The 20,189-nt window shown below is 41.3% G+C and overlaps 1 protein-coding gene and 1 long non-coding RNA gene across 8 annotated transcripts in view; both read left to right on the top strand.

Annotated features, from left to right (window-relative positions):
* Window positions 1-4,286: 4,286 nt before the first annotated feature.
* On the top strand, window positions 4,287-5,160 carry LOC137254501 (uncharacterized). Its single transcript, XR_010954012.1, has 3 exons — window positions 4,287-4,428; window positions 4,486-4,826; window positions 4,880-5,160. It is a non-coding gene; the product is annotated as an uncharacterized lncRNA (long non-coding RNA).
* A 4,722-nt stretch (window positions 5,161-9,882) lies between these two features.
* Window positions 9,883-20,189, top strand: part of EMC10 (ER membrane protein complex subunit 10) — a 128,509-nt gene continuing 118,202 nt past the window's right edge. For 3 of the 7 annotated variants that reach the window (XR_010953719.1, XR_010953720.1, XM_067789429.1), the window contains exons 1-3: window positions 9,889-10,073; window positions 10,130-10,300; window positions 10,351-10,547. Coding sequence is in view for 4 of the 7 variants with exons in the window: in XM_067789429.1 (XP_067645530.1) it covers window positions 10,011-10,073; window positions 10,130-10,300; window positions 10,351-10,547 (431 nt within the window). In the remaining 3 variants the exon portion in view is untranslated. Of the gene's footprint in view, window positions 10,074-10,129; window positions 10,301-10,350; window positions 10,548-20,189 lie in introns of all 7 variants that reach the window. The other 4 variants (XM_067789430.1, XM_067789427.1, XR_010953721.1 and 1 more) reach the window with 4 other exon arrangements.

Below are 20,189 nucleotides of genomic sequence, written 5' to 3'. Positions count from 1 at the left end.
AAAGTTTGCAAAGATTTTTAAAGCAATATATCTGCAATGTATAACAAAAAAATATTTTGAATATAAATATTTGTGATGAACTTAACTGAAATAATTCTAAGCTTTTTCCTTCGTTACTAATCTAAGCCCTTTATGCTCTAATTAAAATAATATTCAACAATCGCACAAAGTTTGCAAAGATGTTTAAAGCAATTTAAATGCAATGTATAACAAAAAATTATTTTGACTATAAATATTTGTGATGAAATTACCTGAAATAATTCTAAGTTTTTTCCTACGTTACTAATCTAAGCGTTTTATGCTCTAATTAAAATAATATTCAACAATCGCACAAAGTTTGCAATATAATTGCAATGTATAACAAAAAAATATTTTGAATATAAATATTTGTGATGAACTTACCTGAAATAATTCTAAGTTTTTTCCTACGTTACTAATCTAAGCGTTTTATGCTCTAATTAAAATAATATTCAACAATCGCACAAAGTTTGCAAAGATTTTTAAAGCAATATATCTGCAATGTATAACAAAAAAATATTTTGAATATAAATATTTGTGATGAACTTAACTGAAATAATTCTAAGCTTTTTCCTTCGTTACTAATCTAAGCCCTTTATGCTCTAATTAAAATAATATTCAACAATTGCACAAAGTTTGCAAATATATTTAAAGCAATTTAAATGCAATGTATAACAAAAAATTATTTTGACTATAAATATTTGTGATGAACTTACCTGAAATAATTCTAAGTTTTTTCCTACGTTACTAATCTAAACGTTTTATGCTCTAATTAAAATAATATTCAACAATCGCACAAAAACTGCAAAGATGTTTAAAGCAATTTAAATGCAATGTATAACAAAAAAGTATTTTGACTATAAATATTTGTGATGAACTTACCTGAAATAATTCTAAGTTTTTTCCTACGTTACTAATCTAAGCTTTTTATGCTCTAATTAAAATAGTATTCAACAATCGCACAAAGTTGGCAAAGATGTTTAAGGCAATTTAAATGCAATGTATAACAAAAAAGTATTTTGACTATAAATATTTGTGATGAACTTACCTGAAATAATTCTAAGTTTTTTCCTACGTTACTAATCTAAGCTTTTTATGCTCTAATTAAAATAATATTCAACAATCGCACAAAGTTTGCAAAGATGTTTAAAGCAATTTTAATGCAATGTATAACAAAAAAGTATTTTGAATATAAATATTTGTGATGAACTTACCTGAAATAATTCTAAGTTTTATCCTACGTTACTAATCTAAGCTTTTTATGCTCTAATTAAAATAATATTCAACAATCGCACAAGGTTTGCAAAGATTTTTAAAGCAATCTAATTGCAACGAATTTGTCAATAATTTTTAACCAAAAATTTATAAACTAGATGTATAACAAAAAAGTATTTTGAATATAAATATTTGTGATTAAGTTAACTGAAATAATTCTAAGTTTTTTCCTACGTTGCTAATCTAAGCTTTTTATGCTCTAATTAAAATAATATTCAACAATCTCGTAAAGTTTGCAAAGATTTTTAAAGCAATTTAATTGCAACGAATTTGTCAATAATTTATAAAATAGATGTATAACAAAAAAATATTTTGAATATAAATAATTGCTGATGAATTTAACTGACAGTACCAACACCATCAACTAAATAGTCCTTATAAATATTATAATCACATAATTCAAAACAAAAAATTACTATGAGTACCTACGTTTATTATTGCAAAATCACGAGGAAAGAAACCTGCATGAAGTACATTCAATCTAAAATTATTCCACTGAATGTATATATCGCATTTTAAGCTAAAAAATGTGAAAACTTAAAAAAATTTCAGATGGGTATTTAAGTGTAAATCGTGAAAGCATCGTGAAATAACTTTTTTTTTTTGGTAGTTAACGTTATCGTTTAGCCTGGTTTTGTTACCAATTTTGTTATTTTCGTGGTATAAATCAACATTCAACACAAAGTTACTCTGATTATGAGTGAAATACTTTTTGGTTTAGGTTGAGATATGTAAAATTACATATTTTTGTACACAGTTCTAAAATGTAAAGGGAAAAATTTATATTTGTGTATTAATTAAATTATTAAAAAGATATTGTTATATTAATGATATAGAAAAGCGCCAACACGAATGCAAGTGGTTTCAAACCTCTGGTAGGCAATTCACCACTTTAACTGTTAGAAAAAGTGTTAAATTGTTCATTTTATGTAAAAAAAATTTGAAAGTTGCAATTGAAGTTCTGAAAGCTCAGGAATTTCAATTGAAGTTAAAAAAATTACAATTGAATTTCACAATTTTCAATAGAAATTTTCATTCAGAAAATTACAATTTAAATTCAATTATAATTTTCTGAACTACAAACAGAAATTGTGAATTGCCTACTCGCGATTTGCTGGTTTACTGCAAGCAATAGTTCTGTTAGTTCTTCTCTTTTGTTTTCTATGTTATTAATTTATTAAGAGTTTCCCTTAACTTTGTATGCATACAATCGCATACAATAAAATTTGTATTTATGGGTCACCAACAAGACTGAAAAACTATTCCCTCCTTAAGACTTATAGTTAATAATTTACAACTAAATTAAATTAAATAATGTAATATATTATAAAAATGTTGAATAAAAGAAATGTTAATAGATTTGAATTAAAACGGTCATAATACTAGTGAAAAGGTGGTCATATTAACGTAAAAATACTGTAAAAATACTCGTAAAGTTACAGGTTTATAACTTAAAAAATGACTGCCATAACGTGAATGTAAGAACAGTACAGCACTATAGGTTGTTTACATTTCGAAAACATACCCTGCAAAAATCGTGTGACCAAAAACGTACACAGCCACACGAATTTTTGACAGGGGTGACGATTTGGAATGAAAAATTCTCCAAATGAAATAGCATGTTGACAAATTTAGCTTTGCCACAATGTATCGTGCTCTCTCGCACCTACTATATTCATAGGTATTGTGAAATATGTAATTTTTGTGTGGAAAAAAATTTTCAGCGAGTCCGCCATTTTCCGCGAATTGAGCTGCAGTCCTCTGCTAATTTTGGAGCATTAAATTAAATTAAATTAAAACAACAAGGAACAACAACAACCGAACAATAACTTTATAGCTGGTCAATATGGTGAAACAGCTAAGCCGCCGCCTCAAGCCAATGCGCCTACTACCATGGATTCGCCATCGCCTCCAGCAACGACACCGCCAGGGAAAGCTGTGCCTGGTGGTCCCAATCATATGACTATAAATATGGCAAATATACCTGGCTTGCCTCATACTTTGTGTTTAATAAATTTTGTTATTTTTCTAGACTGGTCAACCACCAGTTTCAGCTACACCACCAACATCAAGTGCAGGCGGTGTTGCAGCTCCATACCAGCACACAGGTGAATAGCAAATGCCACGACAGTCTGATCTAATGCAGTCACAATCCGGTCAAATGCCACCTCAACACCATATGCACCAGCCATTTGGTGGCCATGAGAAACATGGTCCTGCAGGTATGCCGCCCGCATCAACTGGACCAGGTGGGGCAATGACACCACATCCAGTTATACCAAGGTATATACCACAACAGCAACCGGATTATACAATTCCACGATAGCAGCAGCAACAACCTCCCCAGGCCGGCTATCTGCCAATGCCACAAAATCCGGGCTATCCACCACAACCTCAACATCCAGGTTATCCTCTACAACAACCAGGTGCACCACGTGGTTACATGGGTCAAAGGATGCCACCAACACAACCTGGACAGACGACAATGCTCAGTTAACCACCCAAGCCGGGTCAACCCTCAATACCCGGACACGTCGGGACGTCCTGGTTATAATGTATGCTAATACAACTAATAATTTACAAATTTGCTAATGATTATTTTTGTGTTATTTTCTTTAGCAACCACCTGCACCTGTTACTGGTAAATATCAACAGCCGCAACAGTATAATCAGCCCAACGCCGTTTAGATCCCGATCAGATGCCAAATCCGATAAGCGTTATCATTGAAAATCAAAATAGCGCTGGTGGTGCTTTTATTACTAATGAACAGGGTTTATTACCACCATTGGTGACCACAAAATATGTGGTAGAAGATCAGGGTAACTCCTCGCCACGTTACGCTAGGTATCGATAAACGAAATTAATGTTTTGTTTGGCAATTACATTGATCTTTCTTCTTTGCAGGTCGCCTTTGTATTGCATACCTGCAACAGCTGATTTATTAAAAATAGCAGAGTTGTAAATTACACTTACCGTCTCACCAATGGCACGCACGGTTGAGGGTGAATATGAGCCACCCATTGTAAATTTTGGTGAATTGGGTGCAATTAGATGTAATCGTTGCAAGGCTCATATGCAACTTGTAGATGCTGGTCGTCGTTTCCAATGTCTAATGTGTAAAGTAACAAGAGATGGTAAAAAAAATCTTTCACTTTTACTTGTGTTCATTGATCCATATTTTTTCTCAACAGTGCCAACTGCATATTTCCAACATTTGGGCCACACCGGACAGTGTGTCGATAAATATGAACGTCCTGAACTTGTATTGGGTACAAGAGTATTTGTGTAAAAAATGTTTGGGTACCGATAGCTCTCAAGGTAAACCGCAACTCATATCCAACATCAATGCCTCGCATTCAATTGTGGACGCTGTACGCACTACATTGGGTTCACGTAGTATGGACAAGCATATTGTTGATTCCAGTGGTAAGGCCCCAATTTCAAATGATGGGGCAACCATTATGAAACTATTGGATATTGTGAATCCAGCCGTAAAACTCTAGTAGACATCGCCAAATCTCAAAATGCTGAGGTAAGTTTTTTGTTATATTAGAATGTGTGGAATAAAAATGTTTCTCTTATCAGGTCGTCGATGGCACCACTTCAGTAGTATTTTAAGCATGTGAAATCTTAAAACAAGTTAAGCCATATGTTGAGGAAGGCGTGCATGCACGTAACATCATTAAAGCTATACGTAAAGCATTACAATTATGCATGATAAAATATGACATGGCTGTACATGTCGAAGCGCCAATCAAAGGAACAACAAAGTGCTTTATTGGAAAAATGCACTGCCACAGCAATGTCCTCCAATGTCCAAGAGTATCAGAAAATTGTTGATGCTGAATGGCGTCTCCTGTACAATAAACTAGGTAAATAAGGCGACAATGTTGTGTTTTCTAAACTACCAATTGGTGATGTTGCTACACAGTATTTTGCAGATATGATATGTTCTGTGCTGTTCATGTACCAGAAGAAGATTGGAAACGTAGAATGAAAGCTTGTGGTGGTGCTGTTATATGACTACAGCTAATGATATTAATTGAAGTGTTTTGGGTCAATGTGATTACTTTGAAGAACGTCAGGTTGGTGGTGAACGTTTCAACATTTTCTAAGGTTTGATAGTGGGTTTGACATTAATTTCATTTTTATAGTTTATAATTATTTAAAGGTTACGTTACTGCTAGAACATATACATTGATTTTACGTGGCTGTGCCGAACAATTTTTGGAGGAAACTGAGCTTCGTTACATGATGCTATAATGATTGTGCGGCGGACTCGTTCAGTGTAATGTGTAATGGCGAACCCAAGTTCCTCGTAGGAATAGGGGGTGGGGCGGGATGGCTTGGAAGGTTTAAAGTGATGATATTAATCGTTCCCGAAATGGTTGTTGTTGTTGTAGCAGTGCTTCGCCCCACCTAATAGGTGCGGCCGATCACATATTGTCATCAATATCCTCTAACGGGAGTCCAAATAAACTTGCTGTTTCAACAGGGGTGGAGCATAATCAAAGGGGTATTAGAGGCGTTGGTTCCACATTACAATTAAAGAGATGGTTGGTGTCATGTGGGACACATTGCAAGCGGGGCATACATTTTGTATGTTGGGGTTGATTCTGGATAGGTAAGAGTTTAACCTGTTACAGTATCCAGAACGAAGTTGAGCTAGAGTGACTCGCTTTTCCTTAGGGAGTATGCGGTCCTCTTCCGCAAGTTTTGGGTACTGTTCTTTAAGTACTGGATTCACCGGGAAATCCCTAGCATAAAGGTCCGACGCCTGTTTGTGGAGTTCACTGAGGACCTGCTTGTGTTTTTTTGCTTCATACGGCTGTGTTCTCAGGTGCCGTATTTCTTCATAATGCTTACGGAGATGACTCTTTAAGCCCCTAAGCGGTGTTGGATCAACAATCAGATGTCTGTTGGGATGCCCAGGTTTTTGGGTATTCTAAAGAAACTGTTTGGTTAGCATTTCATTTATTTCCCTTATTGGGAGTTTTCTCGCTTCATTGTGCAGGTGGTGTTCCGAGGACATAAGAAGGCAGCACGTAGTGGGTTTGGGGCAGCATTTTGGCAGGCCTGTATTTTTTCATGTGAGTAACCTTTAGGCTTGGCGACCATATCGGAGACGCGTACCATGCAAACGTCTATTTATATTTACCCCAAGTACTGCCGATTTATCGAATTATATTAAATATTTCTTACAGCTCTGGATTTTCGTTACAATTGCTAGTGCATGTTCTCCAAAATGTAGATCCTGATCGAAAGTCACACCCAAAATTTTAGGGTGTAAGACAGTCGGTAGGGTAATTTCATATGGTCGACATTTGGCGCGGCCATGTTTTAAATAAGGTCACCGATGATTTGGTTGGTGACAATATCAGGTTTCGCGAGGCGACCAAACTGGAGAGATTGGGGATAAAGCTGTTTATTTTATTACAAAGCTCATCGATGTAGGAAACAATAGCATAGGCGTAGAAGCAATAGTTACTCCTGGTGGTAAAAGTAGCTATTGATATGTAGAAGTTAAGCAGAAGTTTGAATATGAGTTTTTTTTTTAAGTTATTGCAAAAAAAGCGTTGAGGATTTTTAATATCTTACCAGGTACCTTCGTACATGTTTCTAAGAATGAAGAATAAAACCTATTCAAACTCAATTTTCACCAGGACAAAGCCGCTGAGACTTCGTTATACTTTAGTTTACAATACTTTACCCCATTTTATCACAACTGTCATTTTTTGATTTTATTAAATTTAAAAAAGGTTTCTTCCTCTACAGTTCCATTTCGGTATTGGATGGTGAATATGGCTTTCGCATTTTCTCCATCAATAACTGTGACAAGGTGGAAGAAATCTATGCGCGTAAATCGCAACATATTATCTTGATCGAGCGTTTCTTCAATAGCTCTCTAGTGGTGATGGTGACAGCAGAGAAACCCAACTGTTTACAAATGTTACACTTCAAAAAGAATCAAAATATCTGCCACTGCGTCTACGGCTCAAATACCCATAGTATATGAATGATTCGAACGCACCCAATTATCTGCCTAACGGATAGTATACATATTCATCAAATCGAAAATATTGCACCAAACGAACTGGGTCTGAATAGTGAAACAGTACACATATTCAAAATCTATGAGCAGGCTGTGATGATGGTATAGGGTGAGTTGTTGAATAACATACGAAAACCACTTTAACCCATCTATATATTTGCATTACAGCTAAACAAAATTGCTGGCGCCAAGCAATTGGAAAAGGCAGTGCAGCATTCATCACACTGTACGGATGGTGCAAAGTTAGAAACTGCTGTTGTAACTGCTGCCACCGACACAACGGTCATCGCTACATCGCCGAGTAGCGGCTCGTCCGACTATCAATCGAAGACAGTATAATCATATCTTTTGCCAACACAGGTTAGCGATGTGCTTGCACAGGAAAAGATTTCAATTGGAAAACAAAAACCAATTAAGAGAGTTTATTTATTATTAAAGTACTTACTTTTCTTTATATCAACAGTATTAATTTAAGTTTGCAATTTCATGTACATATATAATAAGGGATGTACATATATAATAGGATTGCTGTCGGAATTAGATTTGAAACCAATCAATACTCCTGCTAAGGGTTGCAGAATTATTGCTTGAATGATTATATTTAGAACAATAATAAGTCTGACTCAATTACTAGTCGTACATTTTTAAGTTCATCAATTACGACAGCATTCGGATTCAACGACACCTTTGAATATTCTTGATCCGAAAAAGAGTAAACCTAATCTGAATTTCTACTAAGCTTTAAGTTGTAGATTATTCAAATAATTGAAGTTTTTTCTAAAGCTTAAAATTATTTTCTGCTCGCTTAGAAAAGATTTCAATTGGAAAACAAAAACCAATTAAGCGAGTTTTCATGTACATATATAATAAGGTATGTCGTGATCCTATTGCTGTCGGAATTAGACTTGAAACCAATTAATACTCCTGCTAAGAGTTGCAGAATTATTGCTTGAATGATTAGTTCATATTTTACTTTACTTTATTACATTCAAATTCAATTACGACAGCAATCGGTTTCCACGGCACCTTTTAATATTCTTGATCTGAAAAAAGAGTAAATCTAAACAAAATTTCTACTTAGCTTTAAGCTGTAGACTTAAATTGATTCAAATAATCATATTTGGTATTCGAAACCATGGAAAAAACTCAAAATTTACATGAATATAACACACTTCTGAATTGTCCAAATATAAAGCTAGCTGCTGCAGCAATATAGCTCAAAGCAATTAATATATTTCTTATTTTATTATTAAAGTATTTACTTCTTTTTTACATTAAATGTATTAATTTAAGTTGCAATTTCATGCATATATGAGGCTCCAAGATGCAAAACCAGATGAATCCATGATATGTAAAACTTAGAAAAGCACACAAAATTTTTAAATTTGTTATGAATGAAAATTGTTATGAATTTTCAATACGGGTTTTTAGAATGTTGCTAGGCGATACAATGTAGTCGCAATTTAAATATTACTTTAAAATTTTTAAATATATGGTTTTGCATCTAGGCGCCTCATATATAATGGAAAAAAATTACTAAATCTTATGATATGTTTTAAACAAATGTTTATATTATATGTTATGTTTGGTTATTGTATTTAAAAATAAATATTAAAAATAAAATTTTTTTGGTTATTTTTTTCATGTGGCTGCTCCAGGTAAAGTAAATCGGGAGGTATAATTCAAGTTATATGGCGGTTATATAAATGGTAAAACCACAGTAAAATTGATTGTCAAATAACTCGAAAATGTAGAGTGAAATGCCCGAAAATTTGACCGCAATTTGACGCGCATTGTGACGTGTGTGAGCAGAACAGTGCTATGCTGGGGTGCGGAATGGGAGCGGAATGCACAAACACAGAAATAGGTACGAAATGGGAAATAAGTGTAAAAAAGGTACCGACGCCTGAACAAACGTGACTAAAATTTAACTAGGGGCGTGACCGCACAATGACGGTAAAATAGTTATGCGGCAGTTACCCACCGACGTGTGCCGTACGTAAGGACGTTTGTCGCACGAAGCACGTTTGACCGAACTCTCAAGCCCGTAGGAATCAATGTGTGCGTCTGTGTACATGTACATAACATATTTGTGTATGTATTGTTTACAGATAAGCACTGTTGCCATTGACCATTTTGCATGTATGCTTATGGAAACATCAACTTTTTCCAATTTAATTTTTGATGTTGTAAAAGGCTGGAATTAATATTAAATAAATATAAATAGATTACATATTTATAATCTGCACCTTTACATAATTATTTCGAATTATTTTCACAGTTTGTCAAACTTTAATTAGGTATTTTGCATAAAACTGCAAACGGTCAAAAATTAACGCACAAAAGTTTACTAGGCAACTCTGTCTAGTGAGAGAGCGATCAGCTGACACGTTCATACGGAAAAAATCAAAATTGTTTTGATTTCTACGTTCCGGGCTACGTACGTACGGGCGTTGCACGTCGGTGAGTTTTCGTTTACATTGCACACTCATAAGATAGGTCGTGTCAGCTGACACGTTTTTTCTACGTACGTTCGTGAGTAACCACGGCTTTAGTCAGATAACGTGGAGTGTTTTTGCAGGGTACCTTTGTAATTTGTGTCTTGTAGGGGTGTTAAAAAAGAATCAATTGCATCTCAAACTCCTGTTGCTAATTAGAAGGGTCATGAAGTTCTGTCGTCCTTTAATTTTGTTATGCATAATAATTTATATGTTAAAATTAGGTTCGGTAAAGTAACTAAAAGAAGACCTTTGGCCGAGTTATTACTTTTTTCTTTTTTCTAGTGCCATTTGGAAAATAAAAACTGGATGACGATGGAACTGAGTCATGCTATAGAGTTCAAAAGCCTGGATAATTTTATTTACCGTGGAAATGTTAGCTTTGCAAGTTTTGCTTCGGGATTAGCTAAAGTTTCTCAAGAGACTCTCACTGAAATACAACGCAATGATATCATGGTAATTATTTATTTTTTATAAATTAAGAATATTTCAATATCCATTAACAGTTCTTAGGTAGGGAAGATCTGCCATATAGGATTAAAGCAGATGTTATTTATGCTAATGGCAAGAGAGAAGTGTTTTTAACAGCAACTAAAGCATGCAATATCGTACATGCTCAACTGAATGATATATTATTCCTTTTGATGGACAATAATGGTTATGTAAATGGTGTTACTATAATAACTACCGCCTCCGGAAAGTGGTAAGTAGTCCTACAAGAACAGTGGCATAATTAATAAGAACAGGAACAAATTTTGTGTACAAAAGGATTTTGCCCTAATTTAATTTTGATACCACCCCATTGGTGAAAATTCTTTCTGATTAGCAATGATCTGCAGTGGTTGTCTGCACAGAAATACAAACAAGTTCTTTATTTTGCTGGTAAATATTAAGTGTTTATTGAAATTGGTGATAAATTTAGACAAATTTGTGTGATTTCAGTACTGATTTGTTTTATTTAACGTGTTTTACTCGCGTCCATTTCTCAACTGACTCGTTTCAAAACTGTTCCAACTGTGTTGCAAGTTGCTACGTTGCCACTATGTTTTGGTAATGGAATTGTGGATCGGGTTGCCGACATTCCACCCCCGTGAATCCTCGAGGAGATTCAACAAATTCCAAAGCGGCTAGCTTAATGGCAGGTCGGCGTAAGGTAGCGTGGCTGGTACGAACTTCGGCGGTGCGTACTTGACCATCTTTGCTGTAAATACTCTATCGATGATACCCTTGCGCCATCGTAAATAAATAAATAAATTAAATTAAATTGACCCCTCGGCATATTGGATTCATAAATTAATACTAGTTGACCTAGCTTCAGTGGCGGTACCTGATCTCTTCACTTAGAGCGTTGCAGTAGTTGTGGCAGATAGTCGGTCTTTCAAACTGGGCAATTCGCCATTGTTTTCGCAAGCATATCTTAGCGTCTTCTTCAGCCGGTGATTGAGTAGTTGAGACACCCCAATAAAAAATGATTGCGTGTAAGTGGATCGTCTTCTTCGGCGGTCAATGGCAGCTCAGTCAGAGGGCGACTGTTTATAATGTTTTCCGCTTCGATTAAATACTACGAAAGCGGATCTGTATCCAGCAAAGGACCATCACATCGATAACACTTCCCAAAGCTTTCGGGGAGTAACCTTATCGCTACAACAACAACAACTACGAAACTCGTGGCGCTTCCTCTTTCAATACCTTTGACAATGAGGGACGAGTCGTTCCCAGCAACCACCAACATTTGGATTGGCTGGGCAGTTAAAAGTGCATTCGATATTTTCCTTAGCGATGTTACGCTGAATTTCACCGATGTTACACAGTCGATTTTCTGGGGTCATTTCTTTTTGGGCGCCGATAAAATTGGTCCCGTTGACGCTTCGGATTTTGATAAGCGTCCGCTTCCCAAGGCAGTCGGTTCTATGTACCGGAGCGACTCGGGATTTTTCCCGACCAAGGACTGTCATTTCAGTGTGACCCCATTTAATTTGTTTCGTCCCTCCCACAAATTGTCATCCTCCCAGCAGCTCCTTGCAGCAGGACTGCTACATATTCTCTTACTCCGGGAAGGTATCGAACCCAATCCGGGTCCGTATCCTGATCCCGGTCCTGAGAAATGGTTTTGCTGCATTTGCCAGAAAAGAATCTTTTTAAGACGGTCATACTCTGTTCAGTGTGTCTCGTGCAAGGGATGGTTGCATCGGACAGGTTGTTCTGGGATTTATCCCATAACCCGACGTCCACGTAACTTTTATAAATCTTTTGTGGCTCCTTGCTGCTCACGCCCAAGGGCGTCCCGTAGTCTACGCGTAAGCGCCCCTCCACTACCTTCCAGCAGCCTCGCTGCTCAGCAAGCCACAACAAGTACCCGCTGCTGCCCGCGCCCCACGGCGCCAACAACTCAAACAGCTGATACCACTCATAACTACTACCTTCGTAGTAGAGCTGGTAGCAATGCTGAGCACCAGCCCCTGCCCCCGTCTTCTTCTCCCCCCCCCCCCCCCCCCCCCCCCCCCCCCCCCCCTCTTTTCTGGCAGCAATCGTGCAGGTCAGGAAAACAGACCTATGGCATTCAAACTTGCGGGCGGACAGTAGGGGTGAGATGTTGGCGGATCAAATAGAAGAAACGACGTTCTGCACAATAAACGGAGACGCCCCACACGTATGGTAGGAAGCTGTCATAGCTCGCCAGATATCTCAATCGTGAGCGCAGAACTCGTAAACTGCGTCAACTGGCAGCCGATGGTAACATTGGCATCCGACCACCTGCCCATACTTATTTCGTTCGAGCGTACCGCCGACTTCATCGTCACCGAAAAACGCACTTTCATAAACTTCAAAAAAGGAAAGTGGGAAGAATATAAATCTGCAACAGACAGCAGCTTTGCTGCCCTCCCTATCCCGACTGATGCCCGCCAAATGGAGCGTGCCTTCCGTAAGGTCATTGAATCCGCCTCGGCACATTTCATTCCCGCCGCGAGAATTCCCGAAATCGGGCCCCACTTCCCGGCGGAGGCCGCGAGCTTGATCCAGGCGACCCCCAAATAAGGGATATAAACCAACGCATCAGATTGCTTGTGGACGAACACAAGCGGGCGAAATGGGAAGAGCACCTAAGAGGTTGTAACCTCTCTACCGGTGTAGGTAAACTTTGGTCCACCGTAAAGTCCCTATCGAATCCGACTAAGCACAAAGACAAAGTTTCCATCGCCTTTGGCGATAAGGTGCTGTCGGATGCGGAAAAGTGCGCGAGCGCTTTCTGCCGACAATATATAATGCATCCTACGGTCGACAAAGATAGACGGAGAGCCAATAGACACGCACATAAACAAATTCAGCGCGTCACCAATCACCATCACCGCTAGAGAGGTTGAGGACGCCATTGGTCTCGCTAAACCATCCAAAGCAGTGGGCCCAGACGGCATAGCCATGCCGATGCTTAAAAACCTAGGGAAAGGGTTTCAAATATTTAGCGCATGTCTTCAACCTGTCTCTCTCCACCTTTGCCATACCCGAGAAATGGAAAATGGCCAAGGTGGTCCCGCTACTAAAGCCTGGGAAACCAGCTAACGTAGGTGAGTCATATCGTCCGATATCTCCTATCGCCAGTAGCAAAGACGCTTGAAGCCATTTTGCTCCCTTATTTCCAAGCACATTTGCAGCTAGCCCCTTATCAGCATGGCTTCAGAAAACTCTATAGCACTACCTCCGCGCTAAATGTCATTGCCACCCAGATAAATTGCGGTTTGAATCAATACCCCCACCATAGAACAGTACTCGTAGCGCTAGACCTATCAAAAGCCTTTGATACGGTCAACCATGGCTCATTACTGCAAGACCTGGAAGGGTCTACCCTTCCCCCATGTCTTAAAAGGTGGACCGCAAATTATCTGGGTAGTCGGCAGGCATCGGTGCAATTCAGAAACGAAACATCAAAACCAAGGAGAATTAAACAAGGGGTGCCACAGGCTGGTGTCCTATCCCCACTTTTGTTTAATTTCTACATATCTAAGCTACCTTCACCACCGGAAGGAGTCACAATCGTTTCCTACGCCGATGACTGCACAATAATGGCCACAGGCCCAGGCCCAGAGATCGATGAGCTATGCAATAAAATAAACGGCTATCTCCCTGATCTCTCCAGTTTTTTCGCCTCGCGAAACCTGGCATTGTCACCGACTAAATCTTCCGCGACCTTATTTACAACATGGACGCCCCAAATGTCGACCATATTGAACATCCACGTCGATGGCACTACGCTACCGACTGTCTTACACCCCAAAATCTTGGGTGTGACGTTTGATCAGGATCTACATTTTGGTGCGCACGCAACCGCAATTGTTCCAAGAATTCAGAGCCGTAATAAAATCCTCAAATCCCTTGCTGGCAGTACCTGGGGAAAAGATAAAGAAACGCTCATGACCACATACAAAGCAATTAGCCAGCCGATTACGTGCTACGCGTCACCCATATGGTCGCCAAGCCTAAAAACTACCCACTGGAAGAAACTACAGGCCTGCCAAAATACTGCTCTCAGAATCGCCACGGGCTGTCTTCTTATGTCCCCAGAACACCATCTGCATAATGAGGCGGGAATACTCCCCATCAGGGAGAGAAATGAGATGCTGACCAAACAGTTTCTGTTGAATACCCAGAAACCTGGGCATCCCAACAGACATCTGATTGACGAACCAGCACCGCCTAGGGGCCTAAGGAGTCATCTCCGTAAGCATTTTGAGGAAATACGGCACCTGAGAACCCAGCCGTATGAAGCGAAAAAACACAAGCAGGTCCTTGGTTAACTCCATAGACAGGCGTCGGACCTTTATGTCGGGAATTGCCCGGTGAATCCAGTACTTGAAGAAAAATATCCAGAACTCGCGGAAGAGGAACGCATACTCCCCAGGGAAACGCGTGTCACTCTTGCTCAACTTCGTTCTGGATACTGTAACAGGTTAAACTCTTACCTATCCAGAATCAACCCCCACATACAAAATGTATGCCCCGCTTGCAATGTGCCCCACATGACACCAACCATCTCTTTAATTGTAATGTGGAACCAACGCCTCTAACACCCCTCTCTTTATGGTCCACCCCTGTTGAAACGGCAAGTTTCCTTGGACTCCCGTTAGAGGATATTGATGACAATTTGTGATCGGTCGCGGCTATTAGGTGGGGCGAGCATTGCTACAACAACAACAAGCGTCCCTCGACGATTCATGAAGTTTTGCAGGCATATTAAAAAGGCATCCGTTGACAGGTCTTCAGCGACCAAATGAAATGCGAGTGTCGTTAAACAAGTGAACAAAGCTATCCAACGCTTCTCACGACGGCGACCCACGGCTACATGAAATGGTCCACAATAGTCAATGCCCGTATAACTAAATGGTCGGACGAAAGGTGTTAAACGGTCTGGCGGTAATTGACCCATGAGCGGGACAGCAGGTTTGGCGCGCTATTATGCAAATCGGGCAAGTCTTCTTTGTTGTTGTTGTTGTTGCAGCTATTAGGTTACTCCCCGAAGGCTTTGGGGAGTGCTATCGATGTGATGGTCCTTTGTCGGATACAGATCCGATACGCTCCGGTAACACAGCACCATTAAGGTGCTGGCCCGACCATCTCGGGAACGATTTATATGGCCACATTAAACCTTCAGGCCATCCCTCCCTCCCCACCCCCAAGTTCCATGAGGAGCTTGGGGTCGCCAGAGCCTCGTCTGTTAGTGAAACGGGATTCGCCGCTCGAAGGTGAGGTTGACAATTGGGTTGGAGAAGCTATATATTGCGCTACACAACCCCTTGAATCCCAAGTCTTCTTAATGGGCTGTAGTACAACACGTGCATGAGGCACCCACAACTTTTGGCGAATTTCGTTAATTATAAGACTTTCATTTTGATGATGCCTCTTTCGATGGTAATGTGACACGATCAAGTTCGTAACCGAATGGTTTTGTGGCATGATGCTTGGACGGTGTGCAGTTATTGGGATACAGTACGCGGCGCGATTCTTCCTTTTACTCGTAAGTACGCCATTTTCGATGAATGGTGTTAGCGAGCTTAAGTGGTTCGACTTGGGCAACTTAGCCCCTGATTGTAATAGGCGTATTTCTTCCGCTATTTCTTCCGCATATACCTCCTTGTGTACCATACGGAAAATTACGGACTCAGCCTCTCCTAATTCTTTTGGCATCTCGCCTTGACAATGCTCAAATACCAGTGCAGCTTCGCTTCCCAAGGCAGTCGGTTCTATGTACCGGAGCGACTCAGGATTTTTCCCGACCAAGGACTGTCATTTCAGTGTGACCCCATTTAATTTGTTTCGTCCCTCCCACAAATTGTCATCCTCCCAGCAGCTCCTTGCAGCAGGACTGCTACATATTCTCTTACTCCGGGAAGGTATCGAACCCAATCCGGGTCCGTCTCCTGACCCCGGTCCTGAGAAATGGTTTTGCTGCATTTGCCAGAAAAGAATCTTTTTAGGACGGTCATACTCCGTTCAGTGTGTCTCGTGCAAGGGATGGTTGCATCGGACAGGTTGTTCTGGGCTTGATCCCAAAACCCGACGTCCACGTAACTTTTATAAATCTTTTGTGGCTCCTTGCTGCTCACGCCCAAGGGCGTCCCGTAGTCTACGCCTAAGCGTATCCCCACTACCTTCCAGCAGCTTCGCTGCTCAGCAAGCCACAACAAGTACCCGCTGCTGCTCGCGCCCCACGGCGCCAACAACTCAAGCAGCTGATACCACTCATAACTACTACCTTCGTAGTAGAGCTGGTAGCAATGCTGAGCATCAGCCCCTGCCCCCGTCTTCTTCTCCCCCCCTCTTTTCTGGCAGCAATCGTGCAGGTCAGGGAAACAGACTCTTAGCCCCTGCCTCCGTTTGCACCGTCTGCCAGCACAGAATATATAGGTTTGCGACATCCGCTCAATGCAGCGCCTGCCTTGGGTGGTGCCACTTTCCTAGATGTTCTGGTCTCCGCGACGGCAACCCCTCGACGGGTTTCATCGCGCCATGTTGCCAGGTCGCAAACCCAAATCATCCGGGTACCCCAATGCTTGCCCAAGGGCGCCCAGTCCCAAGGCCACAACAGCAATTGCGTCCTGGCCTTCCACAACCTAGGCGTAGTCACCCCTCACTTACCCCTAGAGTGGCGGCGTCACCCCTCATGCACTTCAGAATTCTGCAGTTCAACTGTAATGGACTAACTGGGAAGATTACGGAGATAGTCGATTTCATGAAGCGGCACAACATCCGCATTGCTGCGATTCAAAAGACTAAACTCACAGCAAGATCTGCATTGCAGACCTGCTCTGGTTATAATGTCCACAGGAAAGACCGCGAGAGCGGAAATGGAGGCGGCCTCGCGTTTATTATACACCACTCTGTGCAATATCATATATTTGATCCTGGCATCGACCGCAGTGACAATGTCTTAGAACGTCAAGGCCTATCTGTCCGGTCAGGCGATGCAAATCTAGAAATCATCAACATCTACATCCCTCCTGTCACCTGTTGCCCCAGTGGATACCGCCCTAATATCGAGGCCTTACTCACTGGCAACAATCGCATTATCTTAGGCGATTTCAATGCCCATCACGACCTATGGCATTCAAACTTGCGGGCGGACAGTAGGGGTGAGATGTTGGCGGATCAAATAGACGAAACGACGTTCTGCACAATAAACGGAGACGCCCCCACACGTATGGTAGGAAGCTGTCATAGCTCGCCAGATATCTCAATCGTGAGCGCAGAACTCGTAAACTGCGTCAACTGGCAGCCGATGGTAACATTGGCATCCGACCACCTGCCCATACTTATTTCGTTCGAGCGTACCGCCGACTTCATCGTCACCGAAAAACGCACTTTCATAAACTTCAAAAAAGGAAAGTGGGAAGAATATAAATCTGCAACAGACAGCAGCTTTGCTGCCCTCCCTATCCCGACTGATGCCCGCCAAGGGGAGCGTGCCTTCCGTAAGGTCATTGAATCCGCCTCGGCACATTTCATTCCCGCCGGGAGAATTCCCGAAATCCGGCCCCACTTCCCGGCGGAGGCCGCGAGCTTAGCGAGGGAACGCGACCTTATAAGACAGCTTGATCCAGGCGACCCCCAAATAAGGGATATAAACCAACGCATCAGATTGCTTGTGGACGAACACAAGCGGGCGAAATAGGAAGAGCACCTAAGAGGTTGTAACCTCTCTACCGGTGTAGGTAAACTTTGGTCCACCGTAAAGTCCCTATCGAATCCGACTAAGCACAAAGACAAAGTTTCCATCGCCTTTGGCGATAAGGTGCTGTCGGATGCGAAAAAATGCGCGAGCGCTTTCTGCCGATAATATATAATGCATCCTACGGTCGACAAAGATAGACGGAGAGCCAATAGACACGCACATAAATACAAACTGCGCGTCACCAATTACCATCACCGCTAGAGAGGTTGAGGACGCCATTGGTCACGCTAAACCATCCAAAGCAGTGGGCCCAGACGGCATAGCCATGCCGATGCTTAAAAACCTAGGGAAAGAGGGTTTCAAATATTTAGCGCATGTCTTCAACCTGTCTCTTTCCACCTTTGTCATACCCGAGAAATGGAAAATGGCCAAGGTGGTCCCGCTACTAAAGCCCGGGAAACCAGCTAACGTAGGTGGGTCATATCGTCCGATATCTCTCCTATCGCCAGTGGCAAAGACGCTTGAAGCGATTTTGCTCCCTTATTTCCAAGCACATTTGCAGCTAGCCCCTCATCAGCATGGCTTCAGAAAACTCCATAGCACTACCTCCGCGCTAAATGTCATTAGCACCCAGATAAATTGCGGTTTGAATCAATATCCCCACCATAGAACAGTACTCGTAGCGTTAGACCTATCAAAAGCTTTTGATACGGTCAACCATGGCTCGTTACTGCAAGACCTGGAAGGGTCTACCCTTCCCCCATGTCTTAAAAGGTGGACCGCAAATTATCTGGGTGGTCGGCAGGCATCGGTGCAATTCAGAAACGAAACAACAAAACAAAGGAGAATTAAACAAGGGGTGCCACAGGGTGGTGTCCTATCCCCGCTTTTGTTTAATTTCTACATATCTAAGCTACCTTCACCACCGGAAGGAGTCACAATCGTTTCCTACGCCGATGACTGCACAATAATGGCCACAGGCCCAGGCTCAAAGATCGATGAGCTATGCAATAAAATAAACGGCTATCTCCCTGATCTCCAGTTTTTTCGCCTCGCGAAACCTGGCATTGTCACCGACTAAATCTTCCGCGACCTTATTTACAACATGGATGCCCCAAATGTCGACCATATTGAACATCCACGTCGATGGCACTACGCTACCGACTGTCCTACACCCCAAAATCTTGGGTGTGACGTTTGATCAGGATCTACATTTTGGTGCGCACGCAACCGCAATTGTTCCAAGAATTCAGAGCCGTAATAAAATCCTCAAATCCCTTGCTGGCAGTACCCGGGGAAAAGATAAAGAAACGCTCTTGACCACATACAAAGCAATTAGCCAGCCGATTACGTGCTACGCGTCACCCATATGGTCGCCAAGCCTAAAAGCCACCCACTGGAAGAAACTACAGGCCTGCCAAAATACTGCTCTCAGAATCGCCACGGGCTGTCTTCTTATGTCCCCAGAGCACCATCTGCATAATGAGGCGAGAATACTCCCCATCAGGGAGAGAAATGAGATGCTGACCAAACAGTATCTGTTGAATACCCAGAAACCTGGGCATCCCAACAGACATCTGATTGACGAACCAGCACCGCCTAGGGGCCTAAGGAGTCATCTCCGTAAGCATTTTGAGGAAATACGGCACCTGAGAACCCAGCCGTATGAAGCGGAAAAACACAAGCAGGTCCTTGGTGAACTCCATAGACAGGCGTCGGACTTTTATGTCGGGAATTGCCCGGTGAATCCATTACTTGAAGAAAAATATCCAGAACTCGCAGAAGAGGAACGCATACTCCCCAGGGAAACGCGTGTCACTCTTGCTCAACTTCGATCTGGATACTGTAACAGGTTAAACTCTTACCTATCCAGAATCAACCCCGACATACAAAATGTATGCCCTGCTTGCAATGTGTCCCCCCGTGACACCAACCATCTCTTTAATTGTAATGTGGAACCAACGCCTCTAACACCCCTTTCCTTATGGTCCACCCCTGTTGAAACGGCAAGTTTCCTTGGACTCCCGTTAGAGGATATTGATGACAATTTGTGATCTGTCGCGGCTATTAGGTGGGGCGAGCATTGCTACAACAACAACAACAACCAGTGCAGCTTCTATTGGCCTCACTTTGACGAAGGAATCCAGGACCCAGCATCCATCGCTTGTTAAATCTAATTTTTAT

The sequence above is a fragment of the Eurosta solidaginis genome, chromosome 5 (genome assembly GCF_040869045.1).
Source record: "Eurosta solidaginis isolate ZX-2024a chromosome 5, ASM4086904v1, whole genome shotgun sequence".
Classification (NCBI taxonomy): Eukaryota; Metazoa; Arthropoda; class Insecta; order Diptera; family Tephritidae; genus Eurosta; species Eurosta solidaginis.
The sequence above is the reverse complement of the archived record's forward strand: the minus strand, read 5'-3'. Positions and strand labels throughout refer to the sequence as shown.